Below are 12,142 nucleotides of genomic sequence, written 5' to 3' on the forward strand. Positions count from 1 at the left end.
CCCCCTCTTTTTCAAGGTACTAAAAGTAATTGGACAACAGACCCCAACGCTGTTTCATGGACAGGTGTGGGCTATTCCTTTGTAATTTCTTCATCAATTAAGCAGGTAAAAGGTCTGGAGTTGATTCCAGGTGTGGCATTCGCATTTGGAAGCTGTTGCAGTGAGTCCACAACATGCAGTCAAAGGAGCTCTGCTACTGAAACAGGCCATCATTAGGCTTCAAAGAAACATCCATCAGAGAGACAGCAGGAACATTAGGAGTGTCCGAATCAACAGTTTGGTACATTCTGAGAAAAAAAGAACAACACAAAAGAGCTCTGCAACACAAAAGATACTAACAATCTTTGGGAAAACGATTATAGATTGTGTAAACACTCGATGGAGGTGCGATTTACAAAGCAAGTTTAAAGATGCACCCATGAAAAGGAAAAACTAAAAAGAAGTTATTTAAAAGAATTCCTGTTCATTTGAAAAACATAGCCAAGTCATATTTGGAAGTTATCTATTTAAATTGTAAGCTCGGGTTGACGTTTGTATAGAATTTCTTGATGACAAAAACAACAGGCAGAACATCATAATCTATAGATATCCTAAAAGTGTAGTGTTTTTCAACCCTGATTTCGGGGATGCATACTATTGTTCCAGCCCATCACTGCACAGTTAGGGCATCGAGGGCTTGTGGAATCAGGTGTGGTGGTGTTCTGCTGTAGCAAACCCTTCACACTATGAGTCTGCAAGACAAGGACTGATGAAGACCGCAAAACCTTGGGTTATATATAACCTTTGTTCCCTGAGGGAGGATACAAGGTGCCACTACGGGCATGCATCAAGCATAACCTGGGGGGTGATGTTGGAGTTTATTTGTCAATGTTAGAGGTGTTCAAAACCGCATGGGCTACTTTTATCAAGCAGAGGCGAAAATACTGCTAATGTTTTATCAACTCCTATCTGTCAATTGCCATTGTAGTCAACTGAAATGCCCAAATTATGTAAAACAGAAAATGTAAATATTTTTTTTTTTACTTGTTAAGTGGCGTATTGATAAAACAATATTTTAGTTTTTTTAAATCCTCCAGCTTTATGTACATTCTCAGTTTGACAGAAATCTTGAGTTCGGATCACAAAAAAACAGTTGAAAAGGCACCAACAATTCTTATTGAGAGGGACTGAGTGCGATTTGCCAAACATTACACAAGAGCGAGAACAATCTGTTAATACTGGTGTAGCTGGGTATTTATAACATGGGAAGTCCGGCTCCTGGCTGCTAGATACCTGTAAGGCTTATCAGGCTTGATTGTATTTGTTATCATGGATTTGCTACACGTACGTGTGTCCCTAGTAGAGGCAGCAGAAGAGTGACCGATTGAAATGGGACAACTGGTTTTCCTATGGATTGTAAGTGTGCTGGGTTTTAATGTTGCCCATATTTTCATACAAACAACAACTGACATTTAAAATTGCATGGAGGTTGTTACTAGCCACTTAACAGTCAGTTTAAGAGTGACAGCTTCCAGTAGAGAACAACAGTATTTATTTTAAACTAATCAAATGACAACACTGACCCTTTCTGTTATTTAAATTATTAGAAATAGTACGAAGTTGCCTAGTTAGATTATAAACAGCTACTTAGCTGTCGTATACAAGACAAACTGACCGATCACGTAGTCAAGAGATGTGACACCAGTAGAAACAATAAGCTGTCCATTTTGAACCGAGGGTCTTGTGCCGGGTATAGAAACTAATTTACTTCGTGATTTCTTCTGAAAACTGGTGGTATTGCACGACAAACGGTCCCCGGTAGATTTACCCACGCTCTTGCTGGGGGCCGCCATGTTTTCATGACCGTGGTAACAAATGTTGATGTTTTGAATTGCATCAACCCAATCACAGCTATGATTGCTCAGTTCCAACCAATCACAGAAAGTTTTTTGAGGATGTGAGTCTAGGAGAGCGGACAACTTCCGTAGCTGTGGTCGCTGGATAGCGGTGAGTTCATTATCCAGGAGGTCCAGTATATTTTAAGTATCAATTACGGTTTAGTAAAATGATTTTGCTGAATAACAAGATTGTTTCATGACATAAACATATAATCATGATTGACATAAAATGGCTGGTAAGAAACAAGGGCAGATGAGAGGGTGTTTGTGAGTTGGATTTCCTTGACAAAACCGTAAACAGCTAACATTTATGTTTATCTTTAGATTACATATATGTTAATATTTAGATAAAATAACGCATTTGAATTCAAATCCCTATCGACAACACACTTGTATTTTATGGGATGAGGTAATCTCTCTACAAAACGTGTAGCCACTTCGCTCTCAAATTACAGAACAATTCCAGAGTAGATTCTGACTTAAGTGATTATTTTGACTATATCATATTCACCACCACTTCACTGCTTTATAAAGATACTACAGTTAGCAGGGCTAGGGCCAGCGTTTGAAAATGAATGCTGCTGTCCACACCATCTTCCAAAATGTCAATTCAAATTAAATGTCCATATTTATGTTACACTGTAATTATAACCATCTAACTGTTATGAAACTTTTTTGATCTTAATTGTTCTTCATCTTTTGATTTTTTGGTGAATGTTCAGCATAAGTCTTATTACAGTAGACGAGAGACTGCATACATTTTCATATGAACAGTACTTGTCACACATGGGACATGACTCTACAACCCTCGTTGTAGCAAGCGCAAAAATCTACCAACTGAGCAACGTGGGTGAACTTTACAATATATATATATATATATATATTTTCACATACATTTTAAAGTAAAAAATCTGAGTTGCAATAGTCTTTTTTGGGGTGACAGCACTTTGATTAAAACATGGGCTGACAGAAGAACTTGGGGTGTACTGACATTGTGCCTGACACACAGAAGGTCGGCTTGGCTAGTAGGAATAATAGATGCATCCTTTATGTATTATATCAAACAGTTGATGTTGCTATGGTTTATCACAATTGAATTGAAGGAATGGAACATGGTACGAACACTATTTAGTCAGTGGGAAAAATTGCAGATGTTTAAGTTATTTCCACCATGTAAAAAAATCCCCATACATAACCCAAAAGGCCCAACGTTCAATGTATACTATTAGTATTAACATCACCATCAACGTTTCCAAAAAACATGAACCCCCGCGACACCTTTTTGAATATGTCATCCGTTGCTGTGTATTATTTCTACAATGTCAGTTTTATTGATCAGTGTATCTGATTGGGGCATGTGATGTAGGCAGTCATAACATGTCAGACTCTTCCTGTGCATATTGTTCTGGTTTCTCCAGTAGGATTCAGCTGTAGTGTTAGCTGTGGGTTCCTGGGATAGTGAATAGAATGGCTTTGGCTAGAGGGGAAGTAAGATTGCCATCAACATCCTCCATTTTTGTTTGGGTGGTGTTAAATGGAAAGTAATATAGTTAGGGTTCATGACAGTAAACCATTGTTATTTATGACTAAAAGTTTTCAGCAAATTTTCAGTAGCTGCAGGGTGAAACCGTCATAAAGCCCTAGTTCTATTTGTGAATATTTTGGCTATGTTTGAAATGATATGGCTGTAAATACAATACGATTCATAAAATGTGGACGGATCCTGGGAGACCAATTCTTCAGCCACGATAGGCCTACGTGTCTGGGACGAGGTGGGGTTGCTTTAGCCGGTGGCGGGCGCTCGGTTTAGATGTCTGAGTCAGTGGCCGGGGCACAGACGCAATTGTGAATGCAATACAGGTCCCTGATAAGATCAGTCAACTCTCAACACTGGCCCAGCACCGCACTCACACGAGCCACCGGCCAATAGAACGAAGCTTAGTCACTATTATTCCACTCTCTGTCATTGTATGGAGACTTGGCCCAGCAGCCGGTCTCCCAGACACTTCCTTTTCAATTCAAAGCAATCGTATTCATATCACTAGGCTATTATTTGCTCTGGGCTGACCCATTGATTGCCAGCTCTAAGCCTCCGACTCCTCAAATAGCCGCCCTCCTCAGCTGTTTGGCGGCTGTGTTGCTGCTAGCAACAATGAAAGGAGCAATGCGCCGATCAGTCGCTTCAATCAGCTCTGCGTTCAGCACGGGCGTGGTGGTGGTGGTGGTGGGGGTTACGTGCTAAGATTGTAAGACTGATTTTGTTTTGCATCTGTCACTCTGATTCCCCGACAGGTGTCTGTGTCTAAATCAGCTGGATTAGCTCTGATTGGGCTGATAGTTGCAGACTGCTCCCCCGGTCCGCCCCCTTTAAAGCTCACATTAAGATCAAATGGAGCTCCAGTAACGTCCCCTCCGCTGCCTTCTGCTGCCCAGAGTGGGGACATCAGAGCTGGGATTCATTCCCTACCCATCTGCGCTCCACAGGGAGAGGGACCTTCTCCGCCGTGGGCTTTGTAAGCCTCTTAGCCCCTTCGGTGGCCCAGCCCTCTTTCAGACCATGTTTTCCTAATTTAAGGGGTGTTGGGGGAGCAATGGCCTCGTGGGCTGTTTGAATTGGGGATCCCTTTGTGCTCCTAATAGACCTGTCATGTTTGACAATGACGGCAGAGTGAAACCTCTGGAGACCGGGGGCAGTGATTCCAATGAGGTACCTGCTATAGAAGTTTAGCCGGCTGGTTATGGTACCCCTGGAACGCTATAGGCAGCCAATCTTCTCTGTCACTGACTGACAAGGATGAGTGACCATAGGCCTTAATTTATGGGGTATGCTTGTTTTGGGGGTACGCTTGGTTTTGGGTGAATGCATGTTTTGTAGCGTCACTCTCTGGATTCATGCCAGTGTCCTTGTTTGCCTGGGTATCTTGTCAAAATGACTTTTGAGTACAGTCAAACAGTGGCTTTGCTCGGTGCAATTCCTGAACTATTGCCTGAATGGTCTCCCGGAGTAAGAGGATCCCGGAGCCAGAAACAGCCCAACTGGATGTGTTGAACTGGATGTGTTGATTTGGGGTCATAGTAGTTGTCACTGTGAGCTTGGGACTGTAGGAGGCCAGTGGATACAGATGGTTCCACTGAGAATTCCACTTGCTTTGTTTTCCCAGAACCATGTTTGGCGTGTAATCCTGGATTAGCAGACACACACCCTGTGTTAATTCCCAGCTGTAGTACAGCACTAAAGCAACAACACGGACAGAGACTGACGGAGGTGAGGCGGGTGACTGTCCTATAGCCTACTCACTAGGGGGTCAGAGGTTAATGGAGATCCTATCAGAGGTCTCATTACCAATCCCAATGTGATTCTCTTGTGTACTATAACACACACACACGCGCACACACAAACACAGTGTAACCTAGAGGGAATTGCAAACACCCACAATGTAACAAATTCTCAGCTGTGCACACACACACGCACGCGCGCACACACACGCACACACCATAGAGAACCAGGCGGCTGCGTATGGACTCTCTTCATATCAATCACTGGCCGTGTGATCTTATTATGCAAAGGCCCTAATCCTTACCATTGATGAATGCCAACAGGAACAGGGCGATGCAATGGAGATATAGCTAAGGGATGAGGGGGCGGCTACTGTTTTCTGTTGGGAAGGGGATTCTCAAGGGATGTGTGTGTGTGTGTGGGTGTGGGTCGGTTGTGATACTCTTAAATATTCTTTGATCCTTGATACCCCATGATTGGAATCTATGTGATACGGCCAGGACCGGGAGGCCACGACATTTGGAACGAGGAATGAATGGTGCTCTGGGAAGAGGGGGGCCGGAGGGTGTGAGGAGCATGCTGATTGTTCAGAGGACCTTCTACACAGGCTCTGTGATTAAGTCGGTCATGGTGGAGCTCCGTTCTCCTCCGGACCCCCGTCCTACCCCTGGGTGCAAGGGTCCGCTATGCCCAGGGAGATGCACACAATCTGGACACACTGCCGTCTGGCACTCTTCCCCCAACCAGAGCAACGTCTCGACTGGGACGCACGTCAGGTTACCCCGTGAGCCGGCAACCGCGTCGGCCGCAGATTAGACGGGGGGCTGGGGGCGTATCAAACATGGCCAACTGGAGGGAGGAGGCAGGGTGGAGACTAGTGATGGAGAAAGGGCTGGCTGTACCCACCGGGCCTAGCCATGGAAGCTTGATGGTGTGGAGAGACTTGAGGAAGGATTATGTTAGGTTTTTGTTGGGTGAGACATTGTGCTTGTGTGCTTGTGTGCGCGTGTGCGCGTGTGCGCGTGTGTGCGCGTGCGTGTGTGTGTGTGTGTGTGTGTGTGTGTGTGTGTGTGTGTGTGGACAGAGGGGTAATGGGATTAGGTCTAACACCTTTCCTGGGTGCAGGGACAGCCACCTGACACTCGGTCTGTTGGGGACCTGGGGACGGAGGGGGCGGGGGGGGGGGGGGGGTCTTATCCATGTCCATTCGTGGGAAGTCATTCCCACAGCTCCGAGGATTTGGGGGCTTTGGTTTCCGCTCTGCTGGCTTTGGTTAATAATGGCGTGGCTGGGCGAGGAGAGGGGCGAGGAGACGCAGAGACAAAGAGGAATTCATTACCCCGTAGTGGCCTTGCAGGACAGAGTCCTAAGCCAAGCGTATGGGGTCCAGCTCCAGGCCGGTGTGATCTGGAATAAATCTCCAAACATCCAAATATCGTGTAGCTGGGCACTTCGTAATCCCGCCGTGGAGACGCGTATGGAAGTCATGTCCGTCTTAGCCGTGCCTAGGCCTGTGTCTCTGAACACATCGGATGACTTATGTCCACCGTACCATTTATAATCAAGATGATATTTCCTTGGACATTTCCCTCATGATGGACAAGTTCTATTTCAGTGTGTGTGCGTGCGCGTGCGTGCGTGCGTGCCCGCGCATGCCTGCTTGTTGACAGTGTGTGTAAAGATTGACTCACTCTGTGTCCGTCCGGCAGGTTGCACCCTGAGTAAAAGTCAATACCCTGAGTGGTGCTGCCATGTTTGTTCAGAGGACACTCCGTTATCTGTTACCGTGTATGTGTGGTGGTCAACAAAGACTCCACACTTTCCGTTTCCATGGCTCCCACAGAACTGGATCACTGTCCTGAAGAAAACGGTCGACGTGATTGATTCAGGATGGGTTAGGTTTTGAAACTTCTGCCTGTAGGCTATGTATTGGTTTGGCGGGAAGGGTTAGCCTAGGGTTAGGAATGTCTGCTAGTTCGCTATGTATCTGTTTGGCAGGAAGGGTTAGGAGCGCCTGCTTTTGGCTGTGTAGCTGTTTGTCTGAAAGGTTTAGGGAATGTCTACTATTTGGTTGTTTTTTGTTTTTTTTTTGCGGAAATTGTCAGGGTTAGGAGCCTCTGCTAGTTGGTTATGTAGTCGTTTGCCTGGAAGGTTCCGAAGTGTTGCCATCACGGTGTGTTTGGTCGTTACCTGGGAGGTGTCGATTGGTCAGTCTGAACACAGGGTCAAATGTTAGCCTGGCTGTGTGCCGTCAACAGCTGTAGAGGCCCTGAGAATGAAACACCAAGGAGTGTGACTGTCCCTGCTGCTGCAGACGGGTCATAAGACCTGCTAACAGGACCGATGTTGTGACAGCTTAGCCCTCACCTCTCCGTCGGCCGAACCAAGCGCCGTAATGGCGTGTGTGTATGTGTGTGTTGTCTTTGTGTAGGTGGTGACATGTTCCGCCGTGTGCTGGGCAAGACCCTGGGCTTCCTGGGCTACACTGTCCAATACGGCTGCATCGCCCACTGTGCCTTCGAGTACATTGGCGAGTTTGTGGCGGTGTGTATTGCTCCTTTCATATTTCTGCCGCGGCCCGCCAAGTCCTTAGTAATGAGTTGTTGTCTGAAACCTTTTTGTGAATGCATCAACAGTGCTCTGGTCCGTCTATGGAGCCCACCATCACCAGCCACGACGTTGTCTTCTCGGAACGGTTGAGTCGCCATTTGTGCAGAATCGAGAAGTGAGTTTTTATGTTTCCGTTTTGTTTTGAGATTCCCTGAGCTGGAGACTCGGCCTGGCGGTCCCTTCTGGACTGCTGCCGTTCTACCTCTCATGTCCGCCACACAACAGACCCTCTCGTCTCTTTCTTCAGGGGGGACATAGTCATCGCAAAGAGTCCGTTCGATCCACATATGAACATTTGTAAACGAGTAATCGGTTTGGAGGGAGATAAGATCTGCACCAGCGGGCCTTCAGATGTCTTCAAGACCCACCAATATGTAAGTGGCAAAGCCCTGTTTCTCAAGTCAAGTCAGTTTTACTAGGTATGTGTACTGAGAAGCCATTTATGGGAACAACCTGGAGAACCACTGAAGAGGAGTTGAACAGAGGCCTTTAACTTAATACATTGTGTCTGAATGAATATGCCGTAGCGCTACACTTTGTTTCGTTTGAATTTCAAATTTTACCGTTCTGTATATTCAGGAGATACCTACATTCTTGGCAGTGTGCATGCGTCTTGAGTCGTCAGTCCAAATATCCGTTTTTGATGTGTTGATGGCCCTGTTCCCTCAGAGCAGTGGTTGTGCTGGTGAAACCACTGTCATTGCTTTTCTCTACTGTCCCTCAGCCACGCCTCCCACAGCCAACGCTCAGGCCAGCAATCTCTCTGAAGCCTATTACAGTTAGTGCCATCTGAGTGGACAGGCGTGTGCACGCGCGTGTGTGTGTGTGTGTGTGTGTGGTGAACCTGCTATAAGTAAAGTAGTACAGGTGAATGCAACCACAGACGGGATTTCAACCACGCACAGCATGTTCTGGTGTCATCCAGTAAATGCATTTTCCTATGGGAACCACTTTGGTCTCTACAAACAGGTCGTAAAGCTACAGAGAACTGGTTAGAGCCTATAACAGGTCTCATCCACACATTTCTGGGGCAAAGGTCTCAGTCTACCCTCAGAATGTGTCTTAGTGAAACACATTGCTACTGTCATCACTTTCTGTTTCTTTTGACAGGCAGGAAGGCTCTTTACTTCTGTATACATGAGATAGACGGACAGATTGGCTTGTCACCTCTTACAAGTCATTTCTACGCCTGGTGCATTGTGTCACAACAAATACATTTGATCCCTAATATGATACTCTCTTGAGGGGCAGAGAGAGGGAGAAAATATTTTCGTGGGGAAGATAGAGACATGGCGAGAAAAATGCACTATATGTTCCCTGTGGGACAGTGTGAAGGAGGTATCACTTTTGAATAAAACAGTCAGAATATTAAATTACTGTCAGAAGCAAATATTATTATTTGTATTATTAATTATAATCATTAAGATTCGATTCTCCTCAACATTATCTTTCCTGGAACGTGGATGAGTGTTCCCGTCGTCTGGGTTATGTCAGTGACGATGATGTGTGGATGGCCCGTGACCTTTCTGAGGAGGACAAAAGCAGCGAGGTCTTTGAGATGGAAGCCGAGGCTGGAGCAGAGCAGGGGCTTATGGTCTGGCAGATGACAAACAGGGCGGGCCTACGTGGGCTCCTCCGCCCTGTGTGCTTGGGAGCGGGCATGTGTTGCCATGCTAACGAGGTGTAATGGTGGGAATGCCGCATGCTGGCATATGCTTGTCCGATGACTCTCTTAATGATATTCATCTGTGTCGTCGTCTTCGTTGTTCTCAGGGGGCCCGATTTGTTATCCTCGAGTCAGGTCAACACGTCCCTGGCCTAGCGATCAGTGTCAGCTCATCTCGCTCAATTATCGAATGTGAAACGCAACGTAAAAACAATGCGTAGGTTGTCCTGCATGAGGATTCTGGGTGTCGGGACGACATTCCGGCGTGCACAATTGAAATCAACATGTCAGTGTGCAAACCCCCCAGCCTACCCTCACCCACCCCCCGATAATATTCTCTCTTTGTGTTTTCGTTTCCTTTTCCTGTTGCCCGTCTAGTTTTTTTCCTGAAGGACGTGGCCGTTAAAAATGTAGGCAACACAAAAATAGAGTGTTGTATGATGCCCGTTATGACAATATAACGTGTTGTTGATCCTGTCTGCACATATTGGGGTGGGGGGGGGGGGACCGAGGAACTTAATTAGGGCCTTGACAAGCCTACTCTACTAAAGTGATGAGATTAATCATAATTGGTGTCACTGGGGATTAGCGCTCGCTCCGATTGGCTGCCCCACTGGCAGGTTGAGCCACGCTAGTGAAGACCCACGGACGCTGCGGATTGAAGCCTCACCCCTCTCTCACCCCTTCCCCCTTTCTCTCCTCAATGTCTCTCTCCCCCTCTTTCTCTCTTTTCCTCTCTCTCTCTCCATTTCACCCTCCCCCCTCCTGTCCCTCGGTAAGAGGGGGTAAGATCCCGGCCAACAGCCTAATGACCCTGTTTGAAGTCCCCCTAAATCCCCCTGACGCTGCCCAGTTACCCATGACCTCTCGCTCCTATGACCGTCCGGGGGTTAAAGGAGGAGAGAACAGGGGCTGACGTTATGTTGGGGGTGAGGGGTGGTAGGGCCAGTGTTGGCTGTCTCTGAACGACGGCAGGGGAGGCTGGTAGCAGCTTGTCTGGGAACCATGTTATTAACAGTATTGCCGATGCCGTTGTCCTGGAACAAATTCAAAATGTTCCATCGTTGTTTCCCTAGGTTCCGAAAGGGCACGTGTGGCTGGAAGGGGATAACCTTAGGAATTCCACGGACTCCAGGAGCTATGGCCCAGTTCCCTATGCCCTGATCAGAGGGCGCGTCTGCCTAAAGGTAACGAGGGGAACATCGAACGACCCGTCCCACATTTTAACCTTTAAAGTTTGCGTGATGGCCTGGTGCGTATAAGGGGAAGTCGATGCCACTGCCATGATACCACTCCCTCGTTTGGGCTTTGTGTCTCCATTGGTATGGTGATGGTGAAATTGCCTTGTATTGAAATTGATTGACAGTGTACCGGTGCTTTGCCTGTTTTACAAAAATGTCTGTGTTCTTTTTTTGGTTGACCTCTGTGGTTCTCCTGCTCCTATGAGGGCAGTTTGGGGAAGCCAATCACTCAAATAAGTGGGAAGTTCAAAGCAGATTTGGCTTGTGTAGACCCAGGCCTGGACACCATATTGTCTAGCTGTCCATTCTGCTGTGTTGTCATGTCACTGGATGTCATAGCAACCATGACCCTGGAAACAGGTCAGCCGACCTTCTGTCCGTCTGATTGGACAACGGCCGTCCACCGGGGGCCCAAAGATGAGGGCGGACGCAATAACAATACTTTTTTATGAAGTTGCATACATCATTAAAATCCACGTTACCAAGCGTATCCAGGAAGTGAGGATGTTGGAACAGTCATGATAAATCCATTATGTAATGGATAAATGTTGTTTGTTCTTCCTTTATGGGGGCCCTATTACCCATTTAACCCAAGGTTTTCCTTTTTCTTTTTTAATCCTCTCCTCAGCTCTGGCCTCCACATAATTTCGGTGCCCTCAACCAAAGCCCGACAGGACGAATTGTTAAAAGGAGTGACTGACACTAATTAACCATGTACATAAGTGATTTGTATACTTTCAATTGAATGCATATTAAAAAAGTTTTTTTCCCTTTACGCTATACTGACAATTACTGTATTATTTTTCGAGGGATTGTAACATCTCCTGAACCTTCTCAGTCCCACACATAGTTGATCTGGAGGTTGATGCTGTTATTTTTCAAGGCCGGCTCGCCTTGGTTTTTACAGAGCAGCACAATGTTATGCTGCCTTTGTGAAGCAGCTAATTGAAGCAGGGTGAGATCGATAGATAGAAAGGGGCTTTCTGTTACATTCAAGTCTAGAATTGTTTTTAGTAATTTCATATTTACTTTTCCTGACAGTTAACTAAAGCTTCTCTTCTCCTGCCAAGGCAATCAGAAAATAATGAACAAGTCCCATTTAGCCATTCAATGTTAATGAGCACAGTAAGGTGAAGCCGAAATGATTTCATGATTTTTTTTGTGTCCTTTATACACACTACAATTGTATTGATGGGGCAACGAAGAGGGATGGTTTGGCATTTTATTGGGAGTGCTTTGTAATCGGTCTGACAAATTATCAGGGTCAACTGGAAACAGACAATGGTTTATTGTCAAACCTTCAACATATCCAGCCCGTCGGATCCAACTGGATTATTTGGCCACTGAAATCATGCTTACATGTTTTCCAAGGTGCTTATATATTTATACATTTATTTTATTCATTTGTCTATTAACCCTTTAATTTAGGTTACAATTTTACATGTGAGACCTTTCACAAACACTTCAAAAT

The 12,142-nt window shown here is 45.9% G+C and overlaps 2 protein-coding genes across 7 annotated transcripts in view; one reads left to right on the top strand and one right to left on the bottom strand.

The window, feature by feature from the left end:
- Positions 1-1,864, bottom strand: part of elp4 (elongator acetyltransferase complex subunit 4) — a 68,845-nt gene extending 66,981 nt beyond the window's left edge. For 2 of the 3 annotated variants that reach the window (XM_010876168.4, XM_010876150.4), the window contains exon 1: positions 1,655-1,863. In XM_010876168.4, the coding sequence (XP_010874470.2) occupies positions 1,655-1,832 (178 nt within the window). In that variant the 5' untranslated portion in view covers positions 1,833-1,863. Of the gene's footprint in view, positions 1-1,654 lie in introns of all 3 variants that reach the window. The other variant, XM_010876159.4, reaches the window with a different exon arrangement.
- immp1l (inner mitochondrial membrane peptidase subunit 1) lies at positions 1,266-11,451 on the top strand. 4 transcript variants are annotated; one of them, XM_010876179.4, is made up of 7 exons: positions 1,906-1,986; positions 5,039-5,142; positions 7,586-7,698; positions 7,791-7,879; positions 8,012-8,138; positions 10,507-10,617; positions 11,300-11,451. In XM_010876179.4, the coding sequence occupies exons 3-7, from the start codon at positions 7,594-7,596 to the stop codon at positions 11,369-11,371; spliced, it is 504 nt and encodes a 167-aa protein (XP_010874481.1). In that variant the 5' UTR covers positions 1,906-1,986; positions 5,039-5,142; positions 7,586-7,593; the 3' UTR covers positions 11,372-11,451. The 4 variants fall into 4 exon arrangements, with proteins under 4 accessions (XP_034142871.1, XP_010874505.1, XP_010874481.1 ...); XM_010876188.4 differs by lacking the exon at positions 1,906-1,986 and adding an exon at positions 2,005-2,113; XM_034286980.1 differs by lacking the exons at positions 1,906-1,986; positions 5,039-5,142 and adding an exon at positions 1,266-1,395.
- Positions 11,452-12,142: the final 691 nt, after the last annotated feature.

This window comes from Esox lucius, chromosome 2 (genome assembly GCF_011004845.1).
Source record: "Esox lucius isolate fEsoLuc1 chromosome 2, fEsoLuc1.pri, whole genome shotgun sequence".
Taxonomy (NCBI): Eukaryota; Metazoa; Chordata; class Actinopteri; order Esociformes; family Esocidae; genus Esox; species Esox lucius.

What these genes read in the sequence shown, in the direction of transcription:
- immp1l (XM_034286980.1), top strand. An exon ending in ACATTGGCGAGTTTGTGGCG is followed by an intron (nt 7,699 to 7,790) that starts GTGTGTATTGCT and finishes ATGCATCAACAG; the next exon opens with TGCTCTGGTCCGTCTATGGA. An exon ending in TCTTCAAGACCCACCAATAT is followed by an intron (nt 8,139 to 10,506) that starts GTAAGTGGCAAA and finishes TTGTTTCCCTAG; the next exon opens with GTTCCGAAAGGGCACGTGTG.